The 27022-nt window shown below is 33.7% G+C and overlaps 1 protein-coding gene across 2 annotated transcripts in view; it reads left to right on the forward strand.

Moving 5' to 3' along the window:
* The first annotated feature begins 2521 nt into the window (after positions 1-2521).
* Positions 2522-27022, forward strand: part of LOC113498486 (MAP kinase-activated protein kinase 2) — a 48769-nt gene continuing 24268 nt past the window's right edge. Inside the window, exon 1 of one of the 2 annotated variants that reach the window (XM_026878495.1) lies at positions 2522-2868. In XM_026878495.1, coding sequence (XP_026734296.1) covers positions 2776-2868 — 93 coding nt within the window. In that variant the 5' untranslated portion in view covers positions 2522-2775. The remainder of the gene's footprint in view (positions 2869-27022) is intronic. The other variant, XM_026878496.1, reaches the window with a different exon arrangement.

The raw sequence follows: 27022 nt of genomic DNA on the forward strand, positions 1-27022 counted from the left end.
TCGAGATCTCAGTAGCGTGCCAAGGGTGCTAAGTCCAGCAGAGGACTGAGACGTGATGATGATGTAGAAAGAATACGGTGCAATAAATTACATGGAGCTCTAAAAACTGCATCTGTATTACAAGAGATGGTGATAGTTAAACAGCAGTACTATCTGACCACCTTACAAGATTTGATAACGGGATAGGTAAAATTCTAAAGTTCTTAACAATAACATTGTCACCCATCCATTTCCAAACCTCAGTCACCGTAGCTTAACTTTTACAAAAAATCAGTTCTAGCTGTTTTTTCCGTTATGTATTATGATTTATACGTTAAAGTTGTATTATTAAATTGTCAGATGTATGTCTATTATGCATATAACTAGTTTTATTTGAAAGTCATGTTTGATTGTAATTACTTACGTAAATGATACAACTGAATCATTTTCTATTGTTAACTAAGTAGGACGAGTTTTATAGGCCTAATCATATTTAGGGGAAATTTCGTGCTTTTTGGGGTTTCATAGTGGAATGATGCTTTTTTTGTCTTTTGTATTTATTTTCTTTTAAATCAAAACAATAAATAGGCAAAGGTTTCCGTCCACTTTGAAATCTTACCACCTTCTCATTCCTAATTTCTCCAATTTTTTATTTAATTGCCATATAAAATATAACTACTAAAATGAAACTACTTTTACGGATTTTATCGCGGTTTAGTTTTAGATTTAAGTTCCCGACGCGACGTTTCGACACCTTTGCAGGTATCATGGTCACGGGCAGACTGAGAGAATTAAAACCAAAATTAACCAGCGTTTCAATGTCTAACATTCGCGTAAACCTAAGAAACCACTTAATATAACTACAATAAATTTCGTGAGGCAAATTCATAATGATTTATTTAATAACGGTTTATTCACCAGTATTATAACGTTTTTGGGATTTTTCTACCCAGTCCACTCCCCATTAAAGCATTTTTTTTTAAGAAATAAAAGACCTCCAGCTTTCCACAATCAACACTTAAAGTAGAATGTCTTTAAGTCGTAATAAAACAAAAATATACAGAACCATAACTAAAGAGTCCGACTCGCACTAGTCCAACTTGTTTTTTTTATAACTTCAGGCTCGTGTTTGGTGACGAACAGAATTATTTTAAACCTTGACATTAATGTTCACTGTTGTATGAAAAATATGTTTTTTGTTACTTTAAAACATGCTGTAGGTACCTACATCATGTTTGCTATGTACTATTTTGTTTATGTATTTAAATTAACATTAAGAAATCTTTTTTTATATTATTTGACCGTTTACCTGCTTTTCGGTGTAAAACTGCGGATATAAATTCGGTTTGCATACTACTTGCAACTTTCTAAGTACAATAAACGCGGGACTTTCAATCCTATTATATTCTTAGGCAACTATTTAAGTTTGAAAATATAATTAAAACTATTAAAACAAATAATTAATGTATCAAATAGAAATTTCTGATGATTACTCTAGTGCTGCCATCTATCGAAGTTAGTATGCAACTGAATAAAAGTTATGTTAAAAAAAGTGTTTTTTCTTAAATCAAATTAATTCGTTACCTATTTCAATTATAAGTACGCAAGTATATTTTTTGTCCCTGCTTATAGTATTAAACTCACCTTAGTCAACGCCACCACTTTTTTTTAATTTCTACCTTACTAAAAAAATATTATGTAGTAGTCGACAACCCTAATAACATCTTAATGTTCTAGTCTTCCTTCGAAGGAGTGCATAATCTTGATACGTAACATTACAATTTGACTAGCAACAGTTTTGCAATGATAATTATTCAATGCTGACTTGGTATAAGCCAATTACATAATGTTAAACAGGAATTAACAGCTCTTATTACATAATGTGACATTTCTAAGCGAATAAAAGTAAAAGTGCTATTTAACATGGCAATTGTAACAAGTGATTTACGTTCAGCATACATAAAACTACATAATACACGTTTTACGTGAAATATATGTATTTACTTTGCAATTACAAATGGTAACAAACGCAAAAAAATGAACAGAAACTAAGGATACCGCCATCTATTGGAAAATTGTGTAACTACTAGACGGTAAAAACTTGGTTTTGATAACTGCATACAGTTCTCACCTTCTCACGATAATAAAGCAAGCAGATGGCAGCACAAGTCGATGTATTAAAATTCGGCGCCAAAATTACTCAGAGCTACCAACTTCACCAACAAAAAGCTATTATAAACCAGCCAAATTAAAAAGGACGCTTGTTCTACAAGATTGCATGTCATTTTAGTAGTTCTTTACTTGAAGCTATTGTAATCGTTCAGGAATTAAATCTTGTGATAAAATAACAAAACTCGACTATTTCGTCAGATTAACGAGGAATAAATTGACATATTATTGTATGATGTCTTTACCAAATGCGCCATTATGGACTTAAGACTTAAAAAGTTTAATACTGTAAATGATGTGTGAAAAACTGAGTTGAAGAAACAACCGTGGAATTTTTAAACGAAGACTTACTGTGATTTCTCCGTCTTTTCAGTTAGCAGCACTGGGTCGCGGTCGCGTCGCGTAATTGCCCGACTGAACGTTGTACGCCGCGATATCGTTTAGTCGTCGTCACACACGAAATTAGTTAAAAATTTGAGATAAATCGAATTAACAAGTTTGTGTGTATTCTTAATTAATGAAACTTACAACATCGACCAATATTTAAAACAGTGATAAAGTGTTTTTGTGTTAGCAAAGTGTTAAAAGTTACTTTTATTGTGTTTTAAAATAGTGAAGTGATTCAAGATGAGTAATTTTACGAAATTTATCAAAACTACGCCAATCACTGACGACTACGAAATCTCCAACACGGTCCTCGGCCTCGGAATCAACGGAAAGGTGGGCAAATCATTTCAGAATTAAATAAAAAAACTGTTTTAAAGACTTTAGTAGTTGTTTACATATGACGTCACTTGTTAAAATTAGCCTGTACCCGTTAATACTTTTATCTCGACTCGGCTGAATGACAAAAGAATTATAATTAGTCCTGGCCAGTATTTTTCTCATTCACATGTTTGCGCCATGTTGAAAATATGCAAAATGCATCCTGATTTACAAATCTAAGTACTTCCTGGAACCTCTAACGTAGTTATAAAACAAAACTAAAAGAATGTATTACGTATCGTATTGTGCGTTAATTTATTATTAAATATAACGATCAATAGAATTCTATTCAGCATTATAAAATATTGAATCAAAACAAACTTTCAGTTGTAAATTATTGCGCAATTTTTACCATTGTTAGTAAAATCTTTGTAAATATAAAATACTCAAGATAAGATTTTTATGCCCTTATGAATGAAGGGGAAGACAAAAATAGGTTATGAAACCGGTTTTTCCCGGGTTTTTACTGTCGTTTACAGTTTTAAAGTAATAAGTTTCTTGTGTGAAAGTTTTGAAATTAGAAGTAGGTATGTTTTTGCTGTTTCGGTACCGTAACAATATTAAAACATGTGTAATATATTATTCGTAATCCTTGCCCATAATTGTGGATTTAATACGATTTATCTCATTAGTTTAATAGAAAACTTTATAGCAGTATTAAAATTCTAACTTGAATAGCAAAACATTGTATTTATATAGTGATATTTTCACAGCAGTTACAGAGTAATAGAGAATAAATGTTTTTTTTTATTGTGTGTCATAAAAAGTATAAAACTTTAAAACATTTTTTAATATTATAATAATACTCCACATTAATCAAATTATAAAAAGCCTTTCTTATTACACAAACGGTTTTAAAAGGTTTAAAAAGTTAACCACATGCTGTAGGGGCTTTCATTTCCTAATTATGGAATAAAGTATTTTCAATTTTCAAAAAGAATTACTTAAAAAACCAACTACTTTAAATAATATTCTTAAAAAAATGTGCCTTTTTTATCAACCTTTTTTTTAATTGAATTAGCTAATACACACTTTAAAAGGTTTAAATAGTTAATATACAATCATTTTATCATGTTTCCCACATAATACTCACACATATAATTACACAAGTTAATTATGAATTGTGCGATTGGTAGTTTCACATCTGTTAACATTGATAAAATAGTTATGAATGTATTGTGTTTTAACTTCCATTATTTAGTATATGTATGAGATACTAGTCGGGGCTTATTCTGCTATTTACAATGCCGATGATTGAATTAGAATTGTATTGAATTTGAGACTATTTGTATAATTATATTCTCCTAAGCTTTTTGCCAGCAATTTTTCCAATTGGAAATGAAAATGATATGGGGCTGAACACAAAATTAATATTTAAGGCAAAAAGCGATGCTGAATAGAAAGCCCAGGACAGACAATAAAATTATGTGTGCTAGTTAAATCACACTGTTTTCCGGAAGGTCTTAACCATTTTCATGAAGATTTAACCATAAACACATGATTTCAAAAAGACATCAATTCTAAGGCCCAATGGTTATAACACTAGGGCATCACATCCAATAATTTAAGAAGTGTGAATCATGCCATTTTTATGATAAAACCTGTTTACATTTTACTAAACATAAATAAATACTCGACTATAAGCAATGTTGGTGATATTCCAATTAAAATGATTCACAATCTATATTAATATTGAATGTTATTGAACTTTGCTTTCATGTTGCACAAAGGAGATCCTTATGTAAAGTGCTAGCCTCTTTTGCGATGAAATGTTGCAGGACTTGATCTTAATGGACGAGAAACATTGTATCAAAGAGATTATATACTTAATTTCAGTCTTATGGGAATGGGCATTAGAAAGATATTGCAAAATCAATTTGATAAAATATTGGCTGAATACTGAATTTAAATGTTTGTTTTTATTGTGTTCTTTGAATGCGCTTCAGTGTCATACTGTCATACTTTTATTTCTTAGTTTATGAAAAGGATAGTTTTAAATGATCTTTTATTATATAAATCATTTTGAAATGTATTCAATGGACTATCTAAATACTATAGCCCAAATTGTTAATAGATTGTTTTATTCTTCCACTTGTTTAACAATCAAATCCAATTAACACAACGCACAATGTATCCATAATTTTATTTAACTAATTAAAACATTTAATTTTTTTTTTCTGTAGTACAAACAGTGTTATCACTATAGTATTATATCTTTACTCTAATGTTATTTTTAAAGGAAAACATTAAAAAATACGTTACGTATTTAAATTTAAGAGTGACTCATATTATTACGAAAATATGTTAATTTCATAGCGAAATTTTTATTCAAAGGCTAGGTCACGTCAAATCCAGTTTCGTAACTAAAAACATGATTTAGTAAAGCTAGTTTTTTTTTGTATTACATCAGTTTTTGTCCGTTATGGCATGTCATGACATGGCATCGCCAATTTTTTTAAATTTTGACTGAATTTATTTGGTGTAATCCAAAAAAATTCAATAGTTTCGGAGGCTAAACACTAGAATAGCTTGAAAGTCAAAAAACTTAACACGAAAACTTTATGTCATAACCGAAATTGGACAGGTAGATAGAGATACAATAATTCGACTCGGAACTCTAGATTTTCAAAATAATTGGGTATCATCATTTGCCGAGCCGACCCGACCGTAATTTGTTATTATAGCGGTCATAGAAAGTTATTGTCTTTCTGTCTAAATATCACGGTCTAAGAACCTGGTGACAAACGGACAAACAGGGTAGACTACCTAATAGGGTTCCGTTTTTACCCTTGTACGAAACCCCTAACAAAAGTAAATACCCGGTTTTTCTAAAACAAAAATAAATATCGTAATTATAAAAGTTGTTACGCAGTCTTTCAATGAATGTGACGTCTGATCGCTTTACCAATATAGCTCAGATATAATTATCTTTAATATGCTTAACGGAATCGATTAAAATTGTTGCAAATCAAGGTTATTGTGATTATCAATCATGTATTTATTGTCTTAATGACGTTATCCGGTGACTTGATATTAAAAGAAGTTGTTTAAGTTAAACCTAATTGTGATTATAATGTGGTTTTTTCTATAAATTGTTACTATTTTTTTAATAGCGACTTATAACTCCGTATTGCGGAGTTTTTCACAAACATTCAAGTCACATGCACAAAGACACCCAGATTTTCGACAAGCATTTGTGGATCACACAAAAGCTTGTCCTACGTGAGTATCAAACCCGGTACACGTCGCGCACTTTGGTTTTGGCTTAGAGACTCAACCACTCTGCTTGCCGTCACGTTTAATCCTGACTAAGTACAATATAATTTAAGAATATTTCAGAAGATCAACTAATCCAACAATCTATTATACGTAGCTGTAACATTTGATATTAAAAGCGCGTATATCTAAGACACAAGACTTGACAGGCATTAAAGACATTATATTGATAAGATTATGTGCTAAACATTTCTTAATGTTGCAATCTTTTAGTATCACGTCATGTTTCTATTTAGTTTTCAACATCGCAACATCATCCATTTTAGTAGACTATTGATATTGGGTTGTAAAGCACGTTTTCTTCGTGTTTTTAAACAAACTTATTTTAATAAATAAATACTGGAAACTTGGAAAGACACCAAGTTTGATTTAATTTTTAAAGTACCAATGGAGCATAGTTTGGCTAGTTCCGATTATCGTGTTTGTTAAAACGTTTTTTAAAGGCACCCACCTAAGTGCAAAAAAGTCTAAAAAATAGAAACTTAAAATATTATCTACTAACTGTTGCTGGCAGCGCCGCCCGCTACAAATCGAAAATAATCCCACAAAAACATCCAATTATTCTCTACATTTTTACGTAGCTTTGGACTAAAAGAGTAACAAATATCCATCCATAAAAGTATAAAAACTTTCGCGTTATATTTATAATACTATTAAGATAGCGACTAGTTATATGATATTGCGCACCCGATGAACTAATTTGCGTCTTTTTAGCATCACATAAAAACTAACACGATTAAAACAAGCGTATGAAATCATCACACTATTTGCATGGGACAATAAGTGTCATTTAATGACGTCAGTCGTCTTTGAGGTACAAGTTCACTGATCTTAAAACGTTTTTACGATGATCTCGTTTGTCTGTATGGTGCCAGTTACAGATAAGAAAATAATCTATTTTTAAAAGGCTATGCGTTTATTATAAACACAGTTAGCATGTATGGGGTTTTGTAGTCTAGTATTTTTTATAAAAATGTTGTATATTATCAATTACTACGTACTTAATAACTATTTATATGAATTGCAACACTGATTTAGCAAAATCTTTTTAGGATACTATATGATACTATGAAAAACTTCTACAAAATGAACTTTAAAACGTTTTTAAATGATTATCTTCTTCTATTTCATACATAATCAAAAATAAATGATTCTTAATTTTGTGATTAGTAGCGATATAAAATTGATTGGCATTTCAGAATTTGTATAAATTTATTAGACAACAAAATTAAGACATTATTCGCTGAATTAAACAAATAATTTATTTTAAAACAAAATTATAAATGCAAAACATGACAAACTGTTAACCAAAGACGAATTATAATATACGATGATGAATCGCGGTTTATTTTGTCTCAATGACCAACTTGGCTCGTTTCCATTTTACGTGCCAAAACAAAGAATTTTGCTTCACGAAAGATTTTAAGAAAATGACTAATATGGCGGACGAAAGCGCTATTAATCGGTACTATTAAAGGTAATTTTTTATGGGTGTACTTAGGAAAGTATTGTGTTATATTTGAATAACTTTTGCGACACTCAAATATTTATTACTTTCCATATTTAATAGAGATGGAAAAATACAATCTATAATATATGTACCCGGTCATATCAGGACGGCAACCTTATGCAGTTTTGGTTCATATAAATCACTAAAAGATTACCGTACCTAAAGGATTTCAACTGCTCAACAATCTTATAGGTACCTTGTATCTACCTTTTAAAGGAAGACTTTAACAGATGCTAAAGTGAGACGGCATAGAATATAAATTTCAGGTTTTTTCTTGAATTCTCGAAACATAATATTATCGACCGAGTTAATTAAAGTCGTTATTGACCCTAGTTGACCTTTATAGTAACAAAGGGGCAAAATATCCTGTTACTTCACCGAAGATTCGAAATTATATTGGCATAAAAGGGTTTTTCCACAAACATTCAAGTCACATGCACCAAGACACCCAGACTCAGGACAAGCATTCGTGTATCACACAAACGCTTGTCCTTCGCGGGGATCAAACCAGCGACACGTCGCGCACAGTGGGTTTAGCGTGGTGACCTCAACCACCCGGCTAACAATCAAAGCGAGTTACACGCTCATTTCGTTATTTCCATTGTAATTTACCAAGCAAATGATATTTCCGATCAGGTATAGTCGCATTTTATATCGCTATCAGCATTAAAGTGTAGTTGGGGCTTGAAATTTTATGTGATAAGGGCTGATAAGCAGCACTATCGGCCTGCGAGTTGTATGCTTGAGCTGTTGCCCAATATCACACGGATGTGGTGTTGCACCATATTTTAAAATTGTTGTTTTACAGGTATAAAATATTCAGTCATTTTAAGTTTTTGTTTTCGGTTTCAAAAGAAGATAATATTTTCCCACGCTTTTATACACTCAGTTTCTTGTTTGTCGTTCTAGTTGGATTTTCGCAACTCAATTTTGAGGCATTTCCCGATAAGCTGAAATTTTCAGGGTAGCTTCAAATCCGATGAAAATGCAATTTACAACGGCATAAAAACGGCTGAACCGATTTTGATAAAATTTGAATGGACATTTAAAACGTGGGTTTCAAGATTTTTTCAATCTTTTAATTTATAGTTGACCATTACTCATTTGTGTTCTTTGTATATGCCTAAATTGAATAAGTTATCTGGGTGAGAGTAAAGATGAAGGACTGAGGCTTTATTGAGGCCTATGTCTAGCAATGGACCTCAATAGGCTGTTGCTTGATTGATTCATTCATTTTCAAAGACATGATTTCAGAATATATTCTTGACTTAGACTTTTCGACAAATTCTCTAGAAAACCTATGAAGAAGTACAATTGATCGAAATCTTTTTGTAGTTAAAATTAAAAAAAAAAATGCGTAATTAACAGTTATAAAGTTAAATTTTAATGAGACCGTTACACTTAACGACTATCGTTTTCCATTAACAAGGGAAGCTTCTTCGATAATTATTAGTTTTGCAAAGCTTTCGTGACCTTCTAATTTATTGGAAATTCTTACTTTTACAATAAATATTGTTGGAAGCTTTCGCCCACGTTTCGACACAAAGGAATTCTTGCGAATGCTTTGAAATTGACATTAATAACAATTTCACTTGCGAATTCAGAAAATTTAATTAAACGAAATGTCTTTATAGTTTAAAACTTGAAGAAGCTAAATTGTTGATGGAAATGTATGTGCCTACGGATATATAAAGTTCATTTTAAGATCATACGCATTTTTTTTTTAAATAAAAGCATGCCCTGAAGCCGCCTGTTATGTTTACTCAACTGCAAGGGAAGGGTTTATGTTTGTGGCCTGTTATTTTGTATGTTTGTATTTTATTACCTCCAGTGTCTAGAACCGCTGAATGTATTTAATTTACATAATTGAGGTGTGCTTAGCCTTAGCAGCTCAAATTTGTTAGATATAGTTTTTTGATATTATATATAGAGACTTTGAAAAAAAAACCACAAATATTTCAAAAAGGTTTTATCATGATTATCAGAACCGTACTTAATACTTGGACATAAATTTTCCTTGTTGATTTTCTACCCCCTAAGTTGTTTTTAAACAGACGGTTTTTTTGTTAAATTAACTAAAACTTATATCATCTCATCAATCTATTACCAAAATGCCTAAAAACAGGATCCTGGCAGATCAAAATACTGATATGAGCCCATTTCTAGTAAAACTTCAAAATCAAAGATAATTAGCAATTACATTATAATTAGCAATATCATCGTTACAGATAAACACTCAACCTTACTAGATCAAACAGCTTTACACTTACAGTTATTTGTATTTCCAATGAACCGTATCTATCGATACCGTCATCTAATGACGTCATCAAGAGTGCAATGACTGGCTATTATCAATACTTCTATAAAGCAAAATCTTAATACTAAAAAAAAACGGACAAGCCCGCAACACATGCCCGTCATTGCAACTCCTGTAATCAGGACCCACAATGAAACCAACGAAAACCACCGAAACACTTAAGTTCGGTGTGTCAAAGGGGAACAATTAACTGCCCTGGAAACCGCAACGAAATTAATCAGAAATAGTAAAAAGGAGGAGTAAGAAAAAAATGTTCCACTTCCCTCCATAGCAAACGGGAAAAGAAAAATAAATCCTTATACTACGGAAAATCGATTACTCTGTACTACCCGCGACTCCGTCCGTGTGGACTTTAGCTTACAGCCCGTGGTGGCTCCCGTTTCCGTGGGAAAGCGTGGATAGTTTTTGACCCCCACCTGCCACCTACCCTCCTCCATTACCCCGCCTTACAAAGACAACCAGAGGTATTTTCACATTTATACTATTAGTATGGATTATTTTTCCATGCGCTTCCTTATTGAATTGATGAATCAAAACCAAGTAGGTAATGCGAAGTTATTCTAATAAAATGGCGCATGATCAAATGAAATTTTTAAACTTTTTTACGTCACTATTTTGCACACACTGCGACAAATTCGTAAATCATGCGTCATTCTAAATCAATGTATCGTATTATAATCATAGGAGTATGATAGCGTATAAATACGTGAAGAAAATTATATTTACTTTTTGTAATAATTCTGTCAAACAGTCTTAATTTTTATAAGATGGGTTGTGGAGGTCAGAAACTTAAGGGAATAAAAATAAAAATAGACTATTTACTCCCCCAGTTAGATAATTCTGAAATATAACACACGATGTTTTCATCGTTCTGAAAAACTAAAATTGAAGCACCAAAGTTTTGCGACTTAACGATTTCGTAAAATTTATACAAACTCGTGACGCATAAGTTATATTCAATGTAATTAGATCAATTTATGTTTGGGGTATAGATAAAAAAATACGTCTCCATTATTATACATTAAACTAAAAGATGAACACTGGAAAAATATCGTCCCTATTTTGACCTAATCTGCTGTCAAACTTACCACGATGGCAATTGACAAAATACTTGTATTTCGAATATTCAAAGAGTCGATTCTCGGTTCTATTTGTTTGACAGTGACGGCATACTTTCTGGTACTGATAAGTCGACATATATACACTCAATATTTGTTCATGTCATTCTCCGTAGCACGATGTATTTATTTATCCTACGATAGATATATTCTTGGCATTCTTGCACAATGTATTGGAACTAAATAAATCATTGTGTAAGTTAACAAAATATGCATTTTAGAAGATTTCAGATGAAATTTTACTGTCTTGCTTCGATAGTTCTCTGGGCCTAGACAGTGTAACCATCGTGTTAAAATAGAAAACAAAAAAATCACATTTATCGGAATGCCATTCCCTTTCTAAAAGTGACATGGCTTTGACTTATTAATACTAAAATGCTTAATTGCCTCATATAAAATTCAACATATGATAGGTTATAAGAGAACAGTATGGATCCTGTGGACCACAGCAAGGTTGAGAAGATATCAATTAGTTCAAAACATTTGAACGATTCAATCAGCTATGACTCTCGGAGAAATAAATTTTGTTTACAAGTTTGAGCAGTTGCCATCTAACTTCGTAAAATGGGTAACAAAATCATTGAACATGACTTCGTATGACCTAACAAAACATGTTAACTAGTACATTATACAACACTGACTATGACTTTGCTACTTAATCACCCAAGCAATATACTAAACATATGATTACTTCAAGGTCGCTACACCTCATTATGTTCCAAGATGATGTGTCAACGAATCCGAAACGTTTAGTTCGGTTAGATTTTTCCTTGTGACATACATGTCTAAGAATCGTATGCAAGATTTGATTGCACTGATAATACTGGTATTACATAGGTCACCACGCAAAACCCACTGTGCGACGTGTCGTGAGTTTGAACTCGGCGTTTGACAAGCATTTTTGTGATCCACGAATGTTTATTCTGAGACACCAATAGCATAAGGTCTACCTCAGTCTTATGGAAGAACGAATCTTAGTAGTGTGTTGTTATAAAACATCTATTTGTGTATATTGTCCGGAAGGGTTACCGTTGCCCCCAAAACGTCTGGTAAAAAGAACATGGTTTTTAGTCAGTAAAAGTGACACTCCCTTCCGCTCAACTCAAAGCACAAGGAGTCATTTCATGATTTCCCATAAAAAAAAACACTTAACGGCGATATTTTACGTCATACGTTATGTTTTATCTATACACGTGATGCTGTTAGTTTATTTTTATCGAAACCCTGTGGCCTTGAAATAAACACCTTTATGAAACCTTATAAAATTCACGTATCTCATGTTTTCACCCCATTTTACGCTTGAATACCTTTCGATAGAATCCCCATACACGATTACACGACCTTTATATCGTTACGTCAATATTTTGTATTTTGAGGGTAAGATATAAAAATAGATTCCAATATTCACCTTCTTATCCCGTTTTTGTTTACGCTTCAGATGTGGGTAGATATGAAATTGGTATACGTCATTTTATGCTTTTATTTTGAATGTTTTGATTCCTTAAACTAACTGCTTTAGGAAGATGGTTGATATCAACCGACTACAAAAAAGAAGCAAGTTATTTGCTCCAGTGTGCGAGGATTCCCCGCTTAACAAAAAAAAGGTTATATGCTCCATTGCATGTGTTTTTCAAATATGAAATTATGTTCCTATTTTTTTTTTGTTCCATATTACTCATGTAATTTCTTTTACCTGTGATAGTAACATTGTACTCCATGCAAACATTCCATTTGTATTCAGTCTAGAGGTGTTTTACAAACGAAATTACATTTTGCCAGTCTAGACATACATTTTCAGTGTCTAGACTGAAACAAATGTATTTTTAAATTGAACATGCAATATCTCATGAAAACCTGTAATTTACGTGTATAAATATTTCAATAATTTTGAGTACTTAGTCAGATTCGCGAGCAGAGGTTTTCAGAATACATTATTTTAATCTGTCTTTCAGAATAAGGGCTTTTTAATTTATTTTGAGTAGAACATGCGTGCTATGTTAGTGACTCCAACCAAGGTCTAAAGACTAATCTGTGTCTATCAACCAGCTTTTTACCTTTGGTATAATCTATGAATCTCTGAAGTACCTGATATGCTCTCTGTTTGATTGGAAACTTAGCTCTTCAGCCTGTTAAATCACGTTTAGTTCTATAATTATAACAAAACAGCAATATAACTAAAATAACTATACATAAATCAATGAAGAAGATCACAGCGCATTAATATTACTCCCATCTGTTTTACAATGCAGTAAATCCTAATCTACTAAACTCGGATGCCAACATCCGGATTCGAACTGGCAACCTTGTGGCTAACGAGCAGTCGTTCTGAGGATCCGATTCGTTAACATTGAGTTCCCTGAATTTGGGAACACGGAACTCTGGTGAGTCGTATTTGGTACTACAAGATAAAAAAAAACCAAGAATCTCATAAAACGACACTAAGAACTCTCTTGATTAACCCATTTAGTCCTGAAACTATTTTTTTCTAAAATGTTTGTTTTTTTCTTAGTATATAGGTTGATAGGGGTCTAAATATTAGGAAAACCTAAAAAATTAAAATCCTGAAATAAAAGGGGTCTGGGAAATAGCCGTACCACATATGGTACAGTAGGATTTGGAGTAAGAAAAATACCGTAAAAATGAGAAAAAAGTTGTTTATTGTTCATAGTTATTTAAAATGTAATCAGAATAAAAAAAACCGCAGCAAATGAAAACTTATTAAAAATACAAGAAAAACATACACTAAATTAGCATTTTGTGTGGTAAGCAAGAAAGCATTCAACATGCAATCCAACATTACATTTGATGCATCTTGCTGGGCTTTGTCGGTGGCAATGTCCACATCTCGTTCTTTTATTATCGGGCTGTTTTATTATATAATGACCCTTGTCATCAAATCGGGAATCCATAGTTAGAGATGATTGTCGGCTAGGTCCAGGCTTGCTTCGAGACTTATTCGATTCAATTATGGATATAGCTATGCGACGTCTAAAATACAATAAATCTTGTTTGCCACCATTGTATCTATAAAGTAGCCAGGCATTTTGCACTGACATGTCAAGACAATGCAAAATAAGGGGCATGTACCACTTTTTTCCCCGGATGCTAGTTCTGACTGACGAAATATTTGATCAGATAAGTCGACACCACCCATATTTTGGTTATACTTCTGAATCAAGTGAGGCTGAGATACACTAATTTTCTTTTTTAGTTGTTGTGAGTATCTCTCTGCCTTATGACACGGTAATATCCCGTTGAATTTGAGCAAACTGTAACAATGCTGTTGTCATGCCATTTACAGATTATAATGGAGTCACTAACACGATAATCATACTCTCCTCTTTCCTTCTTCTTCATTTCTTTATTAGCTATCAAAGGACATTTTCCTGTTCGATTTTCTCTTATAGTGCCCGTTACACCCATATTCCTTTTTGTTAACTCTTCAACCAACGGTAACCCGGTAAAAAAATTATCAATATATAAGTGATATCTGGATCCAAGCTCAAGTTTCATTAGTTTATCTGAATATGTCAAAACTACACTAGCCCCAAGGCCTAATTCAGCATATCTGGCGTTCAAAATTGTAGTGGCCCCTTGGTAAGGCTCAAACCAAGCTATATAGCCCCCCGCAGTAGCTCCTACCCACAGTTTGAACCCATACCGTATGGGTTTGCCACGAATAAATTGTTTACATCCATGTCGACCAAAATAAGGCACCATAGCTTCGTCAACACTGTGGTTTTCTTGTGGGGACAGTGGTCTAGAAACTTGGCAGATAATTTGCTCATAAGTGGCCGAACTTTTGCAAATTTATCAGAAGAATCTAACTGATGGTTGTCCATACAATGTAGATTTGAAAATATGTAGGAAAAGCGGTCTCTCGATAAAGCACTAGCAATGAGCTCATTCTTCACGTCAGGCGAGTTCTCCCAATACATTCGTCTTCTATTTACCGAGGAATAGCCACTTACTAACAGAACACCAATCATACACTTCATCTCTTCTATTTTTATATCAGCAGCAAGGTTTTTTCTTCCTATGTACCTGTTCGTCTCAGTGGTCAATAAATCAAAAACATCCTCCGAAAAAAACAAAGAAAACCATTCTAGTGGTGATTTTTCCTGAGGGACGTGGTAATCAGGTCGCCATAATGATAGTGAGCCTTCGTAATCCCGTTTCCTCCAGTTATATTTTTTTAAAACTTTATGAAGGGGCTCATCATTCGTGTCCGGATCCCCAATGTTGTCCAAACTAACTGTAGCGGGTTGACGTAGCTCTGCGTCCGCTCTGAGCAAGCTGGGAGGTAGATTATTGACATTGACCTGATCTTCGTCTCCAGAGTCCTCGTCTGTCAGTTCTGCATTCGCATTATCAGGCGGAAGTATGAATACATCATTTTCACCTTCGGTTGTCTCAACATCCCCCTCTTCCAATAAAGATAAGATGTCATTCAGGGATAATGGTCTGAAAAGCAAAAAAAAGTTAATTGAAATGGCATATAGTCCTACCGTACCAAATAGGGTACACCATTATTCATGTCTAAATAACTAAAAAATAAATAAATAATTAGGATATTCAAATGTCACAATGAAACAAGAAGTATTTTAGTTTTATAAAAAGATGGAAATTATTTGTATAAATTATATAATTGTAGTATATTTACCTGTTGGAAGCCATGTCTCCGCAGAAAAAATAAATTTACGAAACTTGTTCAATAAATCTGCACTATTATCAGCATTCAATTGCACTGGCGTATTTTTTCCGATGAGCACTATTCTTCTTTTCGACATAAATACCAAATAATATTAAAAATATTATGCGAGTACCTGCAAAAAAAAAATATAACAAGTGTACCGTATATGGTACGGTAGGTCTAAATGGGGTTAAGTCATCAATATTCTATTTTAGTGCGTTTTCATTTGAGTCCCTACTCGAGTATATTTATTTGCAGACATTCGGATATTCCCCATTTTCTCCCCCCACAACTTATTTTCAAAACTTCTCAACCAGTTTTATTAAACATGTCTAAGAGCATTCGCACATAATTCACTATAATCTAGAAAGAAAATAAACAGAAAAGGCCTAATGTAGTATGGCTGAGACTTCACAAAAGAGACTCCCTCGCTAAGGAATCTAATGCTTGTGTCGCGACTCGCGAGGGGTTTCACAAACATTCAAGTCACGTGCACAAAGACACACAGACTCAGAACAAATTTTTTTAGGAGAAATGGTAAACTTTAGTTACCTATATGTAATGTTTAGTACCTACATAAGCTTAAAGTTGTCAAAAATAAACACATAAGTAACTATTGTTAGTCTGGAGTAAGTTTTATTTTAGTGATAAAAGATTTTATCATACTAATGTCTAAAATTAACGTAAAGGACGTGAGAATTATTTAAATATCTGTTATCACAAACATTTATATGCAAAATTTGAATACAATGAGATCATCATCAACCAACCGCGAATCTTATTTAAATAACGATTATTTATCTAAAAATATCAAAAGTCCCTCCAGCATTTCATTAAAAACTAATCAGAAACAATATTTACGTGGAAAACTCACTTCTACTTAAAATAACTTATTAACTTTGTAAGTCGACAAATGCTGAAACCTATTAAAAGTTTAAATGACTCTTGATAAAGATTCCTCTGCCTATGCCATGATGCTTATAGCGGGTCTGTTACCATCGTGCAAGTGGGACAGAGCTGTGTAACGTGTCGCTTTGTCCCTGTTCCACGATAGCGACTGTCGTAAGTTTGAGATTCCGTGGTAAGAGCTGAACTTAAAATACATTGAACAAAGTATCTTTTAAATACTAGTTGAAGCAACTAATTCTCTGAATGTCATTGTTCGTTGTACCCAGTTGCGGATTTTACGCTATTAAAAGGTTTAACCGTGAAATCTACGAAACGTTTTGCGCTTAAGAGGTACTTTAATTGTAGGGTTAACACTTGTCAGTCAAGTGAATTATTCCTTATTAATTGAGGCGTTAAACTCCGTTCAGAAATGGCTATTTGCGAAGATTATTTGATAGTTTAGTTATAAATATATGAGGACCAAGTCTTTGTGTATGAAGCTTTGTTTTGTTTTCATAATTTGATTACGTCATTATTCTGATTATAATACTATTTAATAGCAAAGACTTTCCTCTCGATAACCCTACACGACCTTTGTGTAAAAATAAAATAAATGCGCCAAATTCATTGTTTAACTTTTGATTTTATATCGGCCTTTAGTCAAGGTTGTGCGGTTTAGCCGGAATGTTTACGTTTACAATATTTGTATGTCTGGTTCATATTCTATAACTCGTCGACCTAGTATTTGGGTGAACTATGTCCTAGGACATTAGGAAGTTATCCTTTGCTGATACTATTAATATGATGAGTATAGTTTAACGTTGGATTTCCTTTAAACCTGTTGAAGTGAAAACTTCTTTACCGGCGTTGAATACTTATTTGTAATGAGTAAAAACTGTTAAACTCGCGTCAGGGCACGTGACCTGATCGAAAACTCGTAACACGAAAACTTCTGTAGCACAATACTGAATCGATAGCGAAATAAATGAGTATTGTATTCTAGAACATAAGTTATAGTAATTTAATAGTGATAATTAAAACAATTAGTCCACAATTATTAACCATTCCGAATATCAAAAATGCACAACGTTAATATTCAAGTTTTCACTTATGACTTCACGTTTTTACTTACGTTTTCACGGCACTGCCGGATTGCAATCCATAGCTTTTTTTGGCAAGCCATATTGGCCTCTGATGTCTAGCTCCTTAACATAACATCAAATATACACAAACTTAAGCGTTTATAATAATAATAATACAGGATTACTGCACAATTCAATCTCACTCACAATTTCTATAGCATCTATAATCATAAAACTGGATGTTGGTCATATATTTATATTATTATATTTGCAAGCTGTCAAGCCTGACGGTATATCACTTGCAGTAAAATTATAATGGTTCAGAACTGAGTTATTTTAAATTTACGATAATGGTGTAAAGATATTGTTATGTTGCACATGTTTTTCGAAGTAATTGTCTGTCTGTAAATGTCTGGTTATCTAGACAGAATTGACGCTTATCACGTGGACTGGTTCCAAAGTGTTAATATCGTGGAAGGATTTGCCTAGTACAGGGTACAGTGGGATGGATAATTAAAAGTAGGAATGAAGATATTGTCGTCAATAATTTAGTCTTATGGTAAAGTCTAGAAGTAAAAAAAAAGAGACAGTCAACAGGATTTCCTTTTTTTCTACGCAATACTATGGTATTTCGTATCGCAAACAATATGATTTAGTGAGATCGGTCGTCGATAAATACAATCTCATCAAATATAATCAAAATTAACCGAGATAATCTTTGTTAAGACCTTTTTATGTCAAATTCAATAAATAGTATTTATTAAACTCCGAACTACTAAAAAAAATCCAAAATACAAAAGGATACTAAACACAAAATATTAGCTCGAAAGAATAAACTTACAAAAGCTTACAATGTCAAAGGTTGACTGAAACCTACAATAGGGAATTAGGGAGAAAATGTTAGCTAGAAACCACTCAAGTTAGAAAAATCTTACCTCAAAGAAAATCCATGACGTTGACTCAAAGTAAACTGAGGTCAGATAAAAATACAAAAGGTATTCCTAGAATAGGGGCTTAAGAAAAGGTAGAAAAGCGAGCGAATTTCCAATGAAAGACATTTTCGTATGGATTATTATAGAGAAATGTTCGATTTATTAATATTTACGTTCTTACTAAATAAAAATTCAACCTATTGTGCGAATCTTAGATATAATAAGACAGTATAAAAACATAAAGCTGGATTTCGAAATCGTTCAAAGGTAAGTAATCGTATTGTTTATTTTTAGTTCATTTAATATCAGAGGGAGGGAGGGTGACTTATTAAATAAATAGGAAAATGATATAAAAAAATAAAAACTGGATTCCGAAATCATTCAGAAGTAGGTAAGTAATCGTATTTATTACTTTTCGTTCATTTAGTATGGGAGGGAGGGAGCGAGACTTTGAAACAACTAAGACCTTGTTGTCGTCTCCAACCGCCGCATTATCGATACTCAAGGAATGTGTAGAGGAATGTGGCACAGGATTTGAATTTACAACTGTTAGTAGCAAAGATGTTTTTGAGTCATTTCGACAAATAGAAGTAAAAAGACTGCTGATCTCTGGGGAATGTCTGTACATATTGTGTCTTGAATAATTAAATCCATCTCCACTCATCTGGCAGTAGTGTTCAACTCTTGTGTCACTTCCGGTGTTTTTCCAAATTTAATGAAGTTGAGTAAGGTGGTTCCACTCTTTAAATCAGGTAGTACAACCGATCCTACAAACTTTCGGCCTATCTCAATTTGCCCACTCTGAGCAAAATTTTTGAGAAGTTAATTTTAAATCAAATGTTAGTTCATTTTAATAAACACCGCTTGTTTCATACGAAACAATTTGGTTTTACTAAGGGTCGGTCTACTACAGATGCAGGTGTGGAATTACTAAAAAATATATTCGAGGCTTGGGAGAATTCACAGGATGCTCTGGGCGTGTTTTGTGACTTGTCCAAAGCCTTTGATTGTGTATGTCATGAAACGCTTATTAACAAATTGCACTATTATGGTATTAAAAAAAATGCTCTTAGTCTTTTAAGATCTTATTTAGAAAATAGAATTCAGAGAGTGGATGTGAACGGTAAAAGATCTGAAGGTGCTGTGGTTACAATGGTGTTCCGCAGGGTTCAATTCTAGGACCATTTTTATTTCTTATTTACATAAACGATTTACCTTTTCATATAAGGGAAAATCACAAAATTTTGTTATTTGCAGATGACACCTCACTTGTGTTTAAAATTAAACGTCAACTCCTAAATTTCGATGAAGTGAACAATGCACTTTCGAAGGTTGTCCATTGGTTTAATGTAAATAATCTACTTTTGAATTCGGCTAAAACCAAATTGATAAAATTTTCAACGCCTAATGTGAGGCAACTAGATACCAATGTTCAACTAAACGGAGTAGAGTTGGACCCTGTTGAGTCAACTGTTTTTCTTGGCATAACTGTTGATGCCAAATTGCAGTGGGGCCCACATATTGAAAGGTTGTCTGGAAGATTAAGTTCAGCCGCATATGCTGTGAAAAAAATCCGACAGATAACTGATGTGGATACAGCCAGAATAGTTTATTTTAGTTACTTTCATAGCTTAATGACGTACGGCATTCTCCTCTGGGGCAGCTGTACCGATATTAATTCAATATTCGTCTTGCAAAAAAGAGCCATTCGCGCGATTTACGGCTTAGGGCCAAGAGTTTCTCTCCGAGAGAAATTCAAGGAAATAAACATTCTGACTGTAACATCACAGTATATACTTGAAAATTTAATGTATGTTCTCAAAAACGAGCCTGAATTTGTAAAAATGTCTGATGTACATTCCTTGAACACTAGAAACAAACATAATTTGGCTGTTCACTCCACTCGTCTCCACAGAATTAGCAACTCGTTCATGGGTCAATGTATACGCTTTTACAATAAACTTTCCATTGACGTTCGTAAATTACCTATTAAGAAGTTTAAAGTATATGTCAAAGCTAAGTTATCCAAAAAAGGATATTACAAGATATCTGACTATCTTACTGATAAAAACGCATGGGATTGAGCTGATCGCTAATAGAGCTGTCTATTGCTGCCCGGTTATCTTCTGCATGCTGACATGTGTTTTGCATTTTGCATATGATACGTTTTAATTAATTGATGACATGTTTTGTGCTTTTGCATATACATTTATACAATTTTTGACATATTTTGTGCTTTTGCATATAATGTTTACCAAATTATTAATTTTATTTTATTTTTTTATTTTTCAATCTTTTTTGTTTTTATTTTATTTTATTGTAAGTATAAACTTTATGCAGGTATATGTTAATTGTAGTTCTCAAACTGGCGATTTGAGTGAGATTATTTGTTTTTTTCCCTTGCTCAGATCGATCTGGTACTTTCTTCAAAAGGCCAGTCCAAAAAAATACCGGTGCATTGGTTTATACATATCTATTCACATTGAAATTGTCTGGACTTTAAAAGAGACTGTGACCCCTTGAGTTTGTTTCGACATTTCTTCTCAGGGTAGTCAGATAGGAAATGTCGACTCCAGCGTTCTCAAAATAAGAAAGACATGTAAAAGTGATGATATATCCTACTTACAGAATAAATGATTTCATTTCATTTCATTTCACTTATTAAAAGAAGTAGGACTTTGTAAAACATTTAAAATCGCGTATTATTAAGATGCAGGTGGCAATGAACCAGTCGCGCTGGAGAAACGTATGGAGATGCCTATGTCCAGCAGTGGACAGCTATAGTCTGATGATGATGATGATAATTAAGATATAAAATTTATTTCTGTAACAAACGTTTTATAGATAAATATCAGCTTCCGTGTTTTGGAGACACGTAACATTGTGGATCCTGAGGCCTGATCTCTATCCGTTCAGGACGCATTGCCGCCCCATGGTCCATAGTCCATTGTCTAGTTAGGGAACCGGGAGTACTCCTGTGTGGGCGCACACGGCACCAAAATATGCCCTATGCGACACTAGCAACCGTGGTCGAAATCGGTCGGAACATGTCCATTTCATTAGAACTCGATTACGTAAATACTATAACGACCTTCTCGGGTCGTGCACCTACAATACAATATAAATTCACAACGTCACATCACTAAATCAATCGCGAGCTTGTAATGTCCATTGCAATCGATTAACTATTTATCGAGAAGTTGACTAATCGATACAAATTACTTCATCGGGTTTTTTTAACTGGTTTTTACCGGTGTGTAAATAAAGGCTGGTATTAAAAAAATAGGAATGCGTTAAAGGTAATTACGTGCTATTAATATAGTTATTATTGTTGTTCTAGTATAAGATTTTAATTTGTTTGTGGTTTAAAATGACGACGACGAAACAACTCCCGCACTGAGGATTTTAATCCTTGTGTCGCGGGGGTTTACACAAATATTCAGAAACATGCACAAAGACACCCAGACTCAGGACAAGCATTCGTGGATATCACAAAGACGTTTGACCTACTGGAATGAACACGCGACACGTCGCGCACAGTGGGTTTGGCGTGATGACCTCAACCACTCGGCTATCCGTGCAGTCAATAAATACCCATGAGATAAGAATCTGCTTCACGAATGTCATTGTAATACTTAAAACCTAGTTAAAAGTTAACTTAACGTGAACTTAAAGTACTTAAGTTCTAACACTCCGTCCATTAAGAGCAAATGTTAAGTTTAATTCCAAAGTTATAGCTAGACCTACGCACTGTCCACAATAAAAGTTTTCTGAAATAAGTAGAAAACTGTGTTCTTGAGTTTTATCTTAACCTTTGAGACATCTAAAAACACAAATATTCTGAACCTGGTCTCTCTTGCTACTTTATGCTTTGAAACTAATAAGTTTAGAAAACAAAAAATCTCAAGTCATTTATACAAATTAGGCTACTAAGTGCCTTTTTTTTAATGTCAAATTATAAAAGATAACACTTAGATTCGCCCACCCTCCGAAGGTTTCTAAGTGCTTTTGCTTCTAGAGAAAAATCGCCTATAAAACTACCCAACAGCACTTGTTTTTTGCGATTACTAATATTGAAATATATAATATCAAAGATAATATAAATGTTACCATGCTAGATAAACAAATATTTGAAGTATGCCCGATTTACATCTGTAAGCGTATTTGAAGTATATTAATTCCAATATTCAATAGCATTATTCACATGAGACTAATAAATATAACTTTTAAACGCCATCATCAGTACCCAGGTCCCCAACGCTTCATTTATTTGCTATCTAAAATGCATATACGACCTCTTTTCCTTTAAGAATAGTCTTCTTATGTAAACGGGGTTACGTACATTTAAAAGCACTCATTCTTCTTACATTTGGAAGCAAGTTATTTCAAAGAATACCCAGAAAAAGACTACACATTAAAGATATTTGTAAGAGTTTTTACTTAACCTGTCCCTTAGGACTTAAATTATGAGCATTAAGAATGTGTCTCCCACGTAACTGGACAACTCAACTGTTACTCACAATTATGGTCTAATAAAAGCCTTTTAACCGCAGTGCAGCGTCAAGTTTTAATAGTAAAACACGCCTACATACAGAATTAACTTCTAGTTTTATACTGCTACTTTATATTATAAGTGTGATGTTAAACATTCGTAGTTATGGGTATTGAGGGTTTTAAAGTTGACTTGTTGACTGCACGGATAGCCCAGTGGTTAAGGTCACCACACTAAACCCACTATGCGCGTCGTGACGCGGGTTTCATTTCCGCTTAGGACGGTTCCATGAATCCTTGTTCTGAGTCTGGGTGTCTTTGTGCATGTTTGTAAAACCCCCGCGACAGCTCCTTTATGCGGTAGTCGTTTTTTTTTCTTTTTTACATTTTCCGTCTTCAAAGAGTTCATTAAAAATTAAAAATGGAATCAGTTAATTAATGGGTGACCAGTTTTTTTTGGAAATTTTGTTTTAGTTTAGTCTGATTGTATAGAACTCTCAGTATCTCGAAACTCAAACTCAAAGGAATAAATGAAAGGTTTTCCCATGTCGTGACATTGTATTTTATAGTTTGTCGTAGGTCAGGCATTCACACGCGAGACAAATTATGCAGACCTGACCTATAGACCATTATCCGTTTAAAATAATAGAAGTTCTTAATTGTTATGTTCAAGATAATTGTTTGTAACGACATCCGATAATTACCTAAGTGATGTGTAAGAATACTTCCAGCCCCAGGGTCCTGTCACCACCTGTTAAAATACTGAGTGGTTGCATTTATGGAAGCTAGACAACATACACTTCACTTCCTAGAGCCTTCCTACCTTCCATTTCGGCGTTTTTCGTATTCGCCAGCTCCCATCGGGCCTCTACATAGGTCCCAAGATTTTGCGTAGGACCTTTCTTTCTGTAATCAGAAATATCATCATCATCAGCATCAGCATTTAGTAGTCCACTGCTGGACATGGGCCTCCCCCAATGTGCGCCATAGCGCCCTGTCTTCGGCTTGCCGCATCCAGCATCCGCCTGCAGAAAATTATAATATATAAATTAGTGACTATGCCTTTGTCCTGGCCCGCCAGGCTTGGCAGTGACAATACCGAGAATATCTCTAACTTTAAAATTACTATCACATAAATAACAGATTAGCGTGACGTTCAGGGTATTTGCTCTTAACTCTTATGTAACCAAAAAATCATATCCAAACGCGACAAATGACCTTCATATCAATAATAATGGGCTTGCAATGCCGAAACCATTATAACGACAAAAGACTCATCAGGATCTATCTAAAATGGTAAGGTCAACTGACGAAATATAATGGTCCATGCCGTATCTAGATGATTATGAAGTAATCTCAGGTGAATCTGCAATAATTCACTCTATAAAACTTGGTCCGCAGGTCTATTGCCTCATCTTAAAGTAATATTATTGCGTGTGTGAAAATAGATTTAAAAAAACTAAAAATCCCACCTTTTTAAATGGCACTCCATTCAATTTTTTATCATAATCGGTCGAGCCGTAGTTGTAAGTTGCTTTGTCATCGGGTTTGAAGCTACCCTGGAAATTTCAGCCTGCTAACTTATCGGGAAGGGCCACAAAATTGAAACAACCAACACCACAAAACAACAAACAAACAAGAAACGTGAGTGTATAAAAACTTCGCTCGACGCCGTGTATTCCGCTGCCGCTGCCATTGCCGTTCGTAAAGAAATGTCAATTAAGAATTTAAAGACCACGAAAATAACTTAAAAGTAAATATATTAGAGAGCCTAATATTCCCGAAAATAACACATTAAAGAAACAGTATTTTACATTACAAAATCATGTGATTTTAAATAAACATTAACTAATTTGTGATTCACAATCTATGTGACATCAGAAAATAAAGTAACAGGATAATTGTTCGGAAATTACAGCTGTTCTTTGTCAACAAATTGATGTACTAAATCAGAAAATTGGCTGGTTTTTCCTTTAACATTTTCCTGTTTCATTTCAATTAAGGTGGTCTGACAATCGGCCTATGTTTGAACAATACATACTTACTTTTTATGATAAGTTGGTTATCTATCCAATCAATTTTATGAGAATAATTTGGCACCCCTCTAAAAATGGACTACTACTATTTCTAAATGAAGGAATGTTATATTATCATGTCAGAAACAGGTACGCAAAAAATACTTAAATCGATTGATCCAGCTATTTATATTAGGACTCTGCATCTTATGGTGGCAATGCAATCTATTTTTACCCTCTCAAGCACGCCACACATGGCCATTGAAACTCCTGTAAGCCACAAAGGCTTGAGTTTGATGTGTCCAGAAACAATTGACTGTCTTAAACCCGGAACGAAATTGATCAGAAGTTATGATAATAACTACTCCCGCATTAAGGAATTCAATCCTTGTGTCGCGGAGGGTTTTAGAAACATTCAAGTAACATGAAGTAAGACACCCAGACTCAGAACAAGCATTTCTGGACCACACAAATGTTAACTGAAGCCGCCATACGTCGCTCTCAGTGGGTTTGGCGTGGTGACCTCAACCACTCGGCTATCCGTGCAATAAATAGGAGCAGGAAAATGATCTACGCGTTCAAATTCTAATTTAGTCGAGTTTGTTTTTAATAATATAAACGTGCGTATAAACATATTCCCTGATACCTTGAAGTACACCCACCCATTCACAAAAACACAGCTCGTTTCTCGATTTAAACTACTATTTTGGGCATGAGTAATACATTTTTCTCACAGTAGTACGATCGTATTTATGGCTGCCTACGTCATCAATTACGTCATAGTCGCAATTACATAGTTTGTTAACATTTTTGGTGTTTTGGAAATCGTGAAGGTATTCGATTATTTTAGCGTATTTTAATTGGCATGCTGTAGATATTTTAACAAAGTTTCGATAATAATCGTTTAGTTATGATAAGGCCTAGAAAATGTAAAGGAACATTACTTTAGTCTCAAATCGAAAACTTAAATATGGGAATGACATTCCTTTTCGACAAGTGACGTGACTTTGACGTCTTTGACTTGTCAGTTGTCATAGTCGAGCGACTCGGCCAGTGTTACCGATCGAAAATGATCGCACTGGAACATAAAATCGGGATAAACAATATCCTATTTGTTATCCTGGTTATAAACTATCTGTCTACCAAGTTTCATCTTAATCCGTTCAGTGGTTTTTTCGTGAAAGAGGAACAAACTGCCATTCATACACACTTTTGCGTTTTTGATATCAGCAGGTTTATCAGGACGTAGGACTGTGGTAACAAATTCGTTTAACATTATGACTTTGTACCAAACAGACCATGTTTACAACTACTTCTGACTATATCGGCACATACAGTGATTGCAACAGAATATAGATCGAAGTCTGATGTGTATTCTTGTTCATCAATCATTTCTTTTACTAGTAAAATAATAATGAATTACTAGAATGAATCATTACCTTTTCTTCGAACGTTTTGTATACAAGCATCTTTCGTACGATGTAGGTTTCTGTGAATAGCTGGCGTTTTATGGTAAACAATGTATTTCTTGGATCATTTATCATCACTTTAAATGGAAAAAGTTACACTGAAACGGAAATGCGAAGGTCGTTGTGACGCAAATTGGGGAAAGCAGTAGACCTCGTTAGGCTAAATTGATTGATTTGATTGATACGAAGATTCAGACTTCAAACAATAAAATTATGTTTAAATTATGCATCGGTTGGCAAAGTTAGTGTAGGACGTCCTCAGGCACGGTGGAGTGATGGTCTGCGCAGGATGGCAGGAGCTGGATGCGAGCAGCCGAA

This window comes from Trichoplusia ni, chromosome 11 (assembly GCF_003590095.1).
Source record: "Trichoplusia ni isolate ovarian cell line Hi5 chromosome 11, tn1, whole genome shotgun sequence".
NCBI classification, from domain to species: Eukaryota; Metazoa; Arthropoda; class Insecta; order Lepidoptera; family Noctuidae; genus Trichoplusia; species Trichoplusia ni.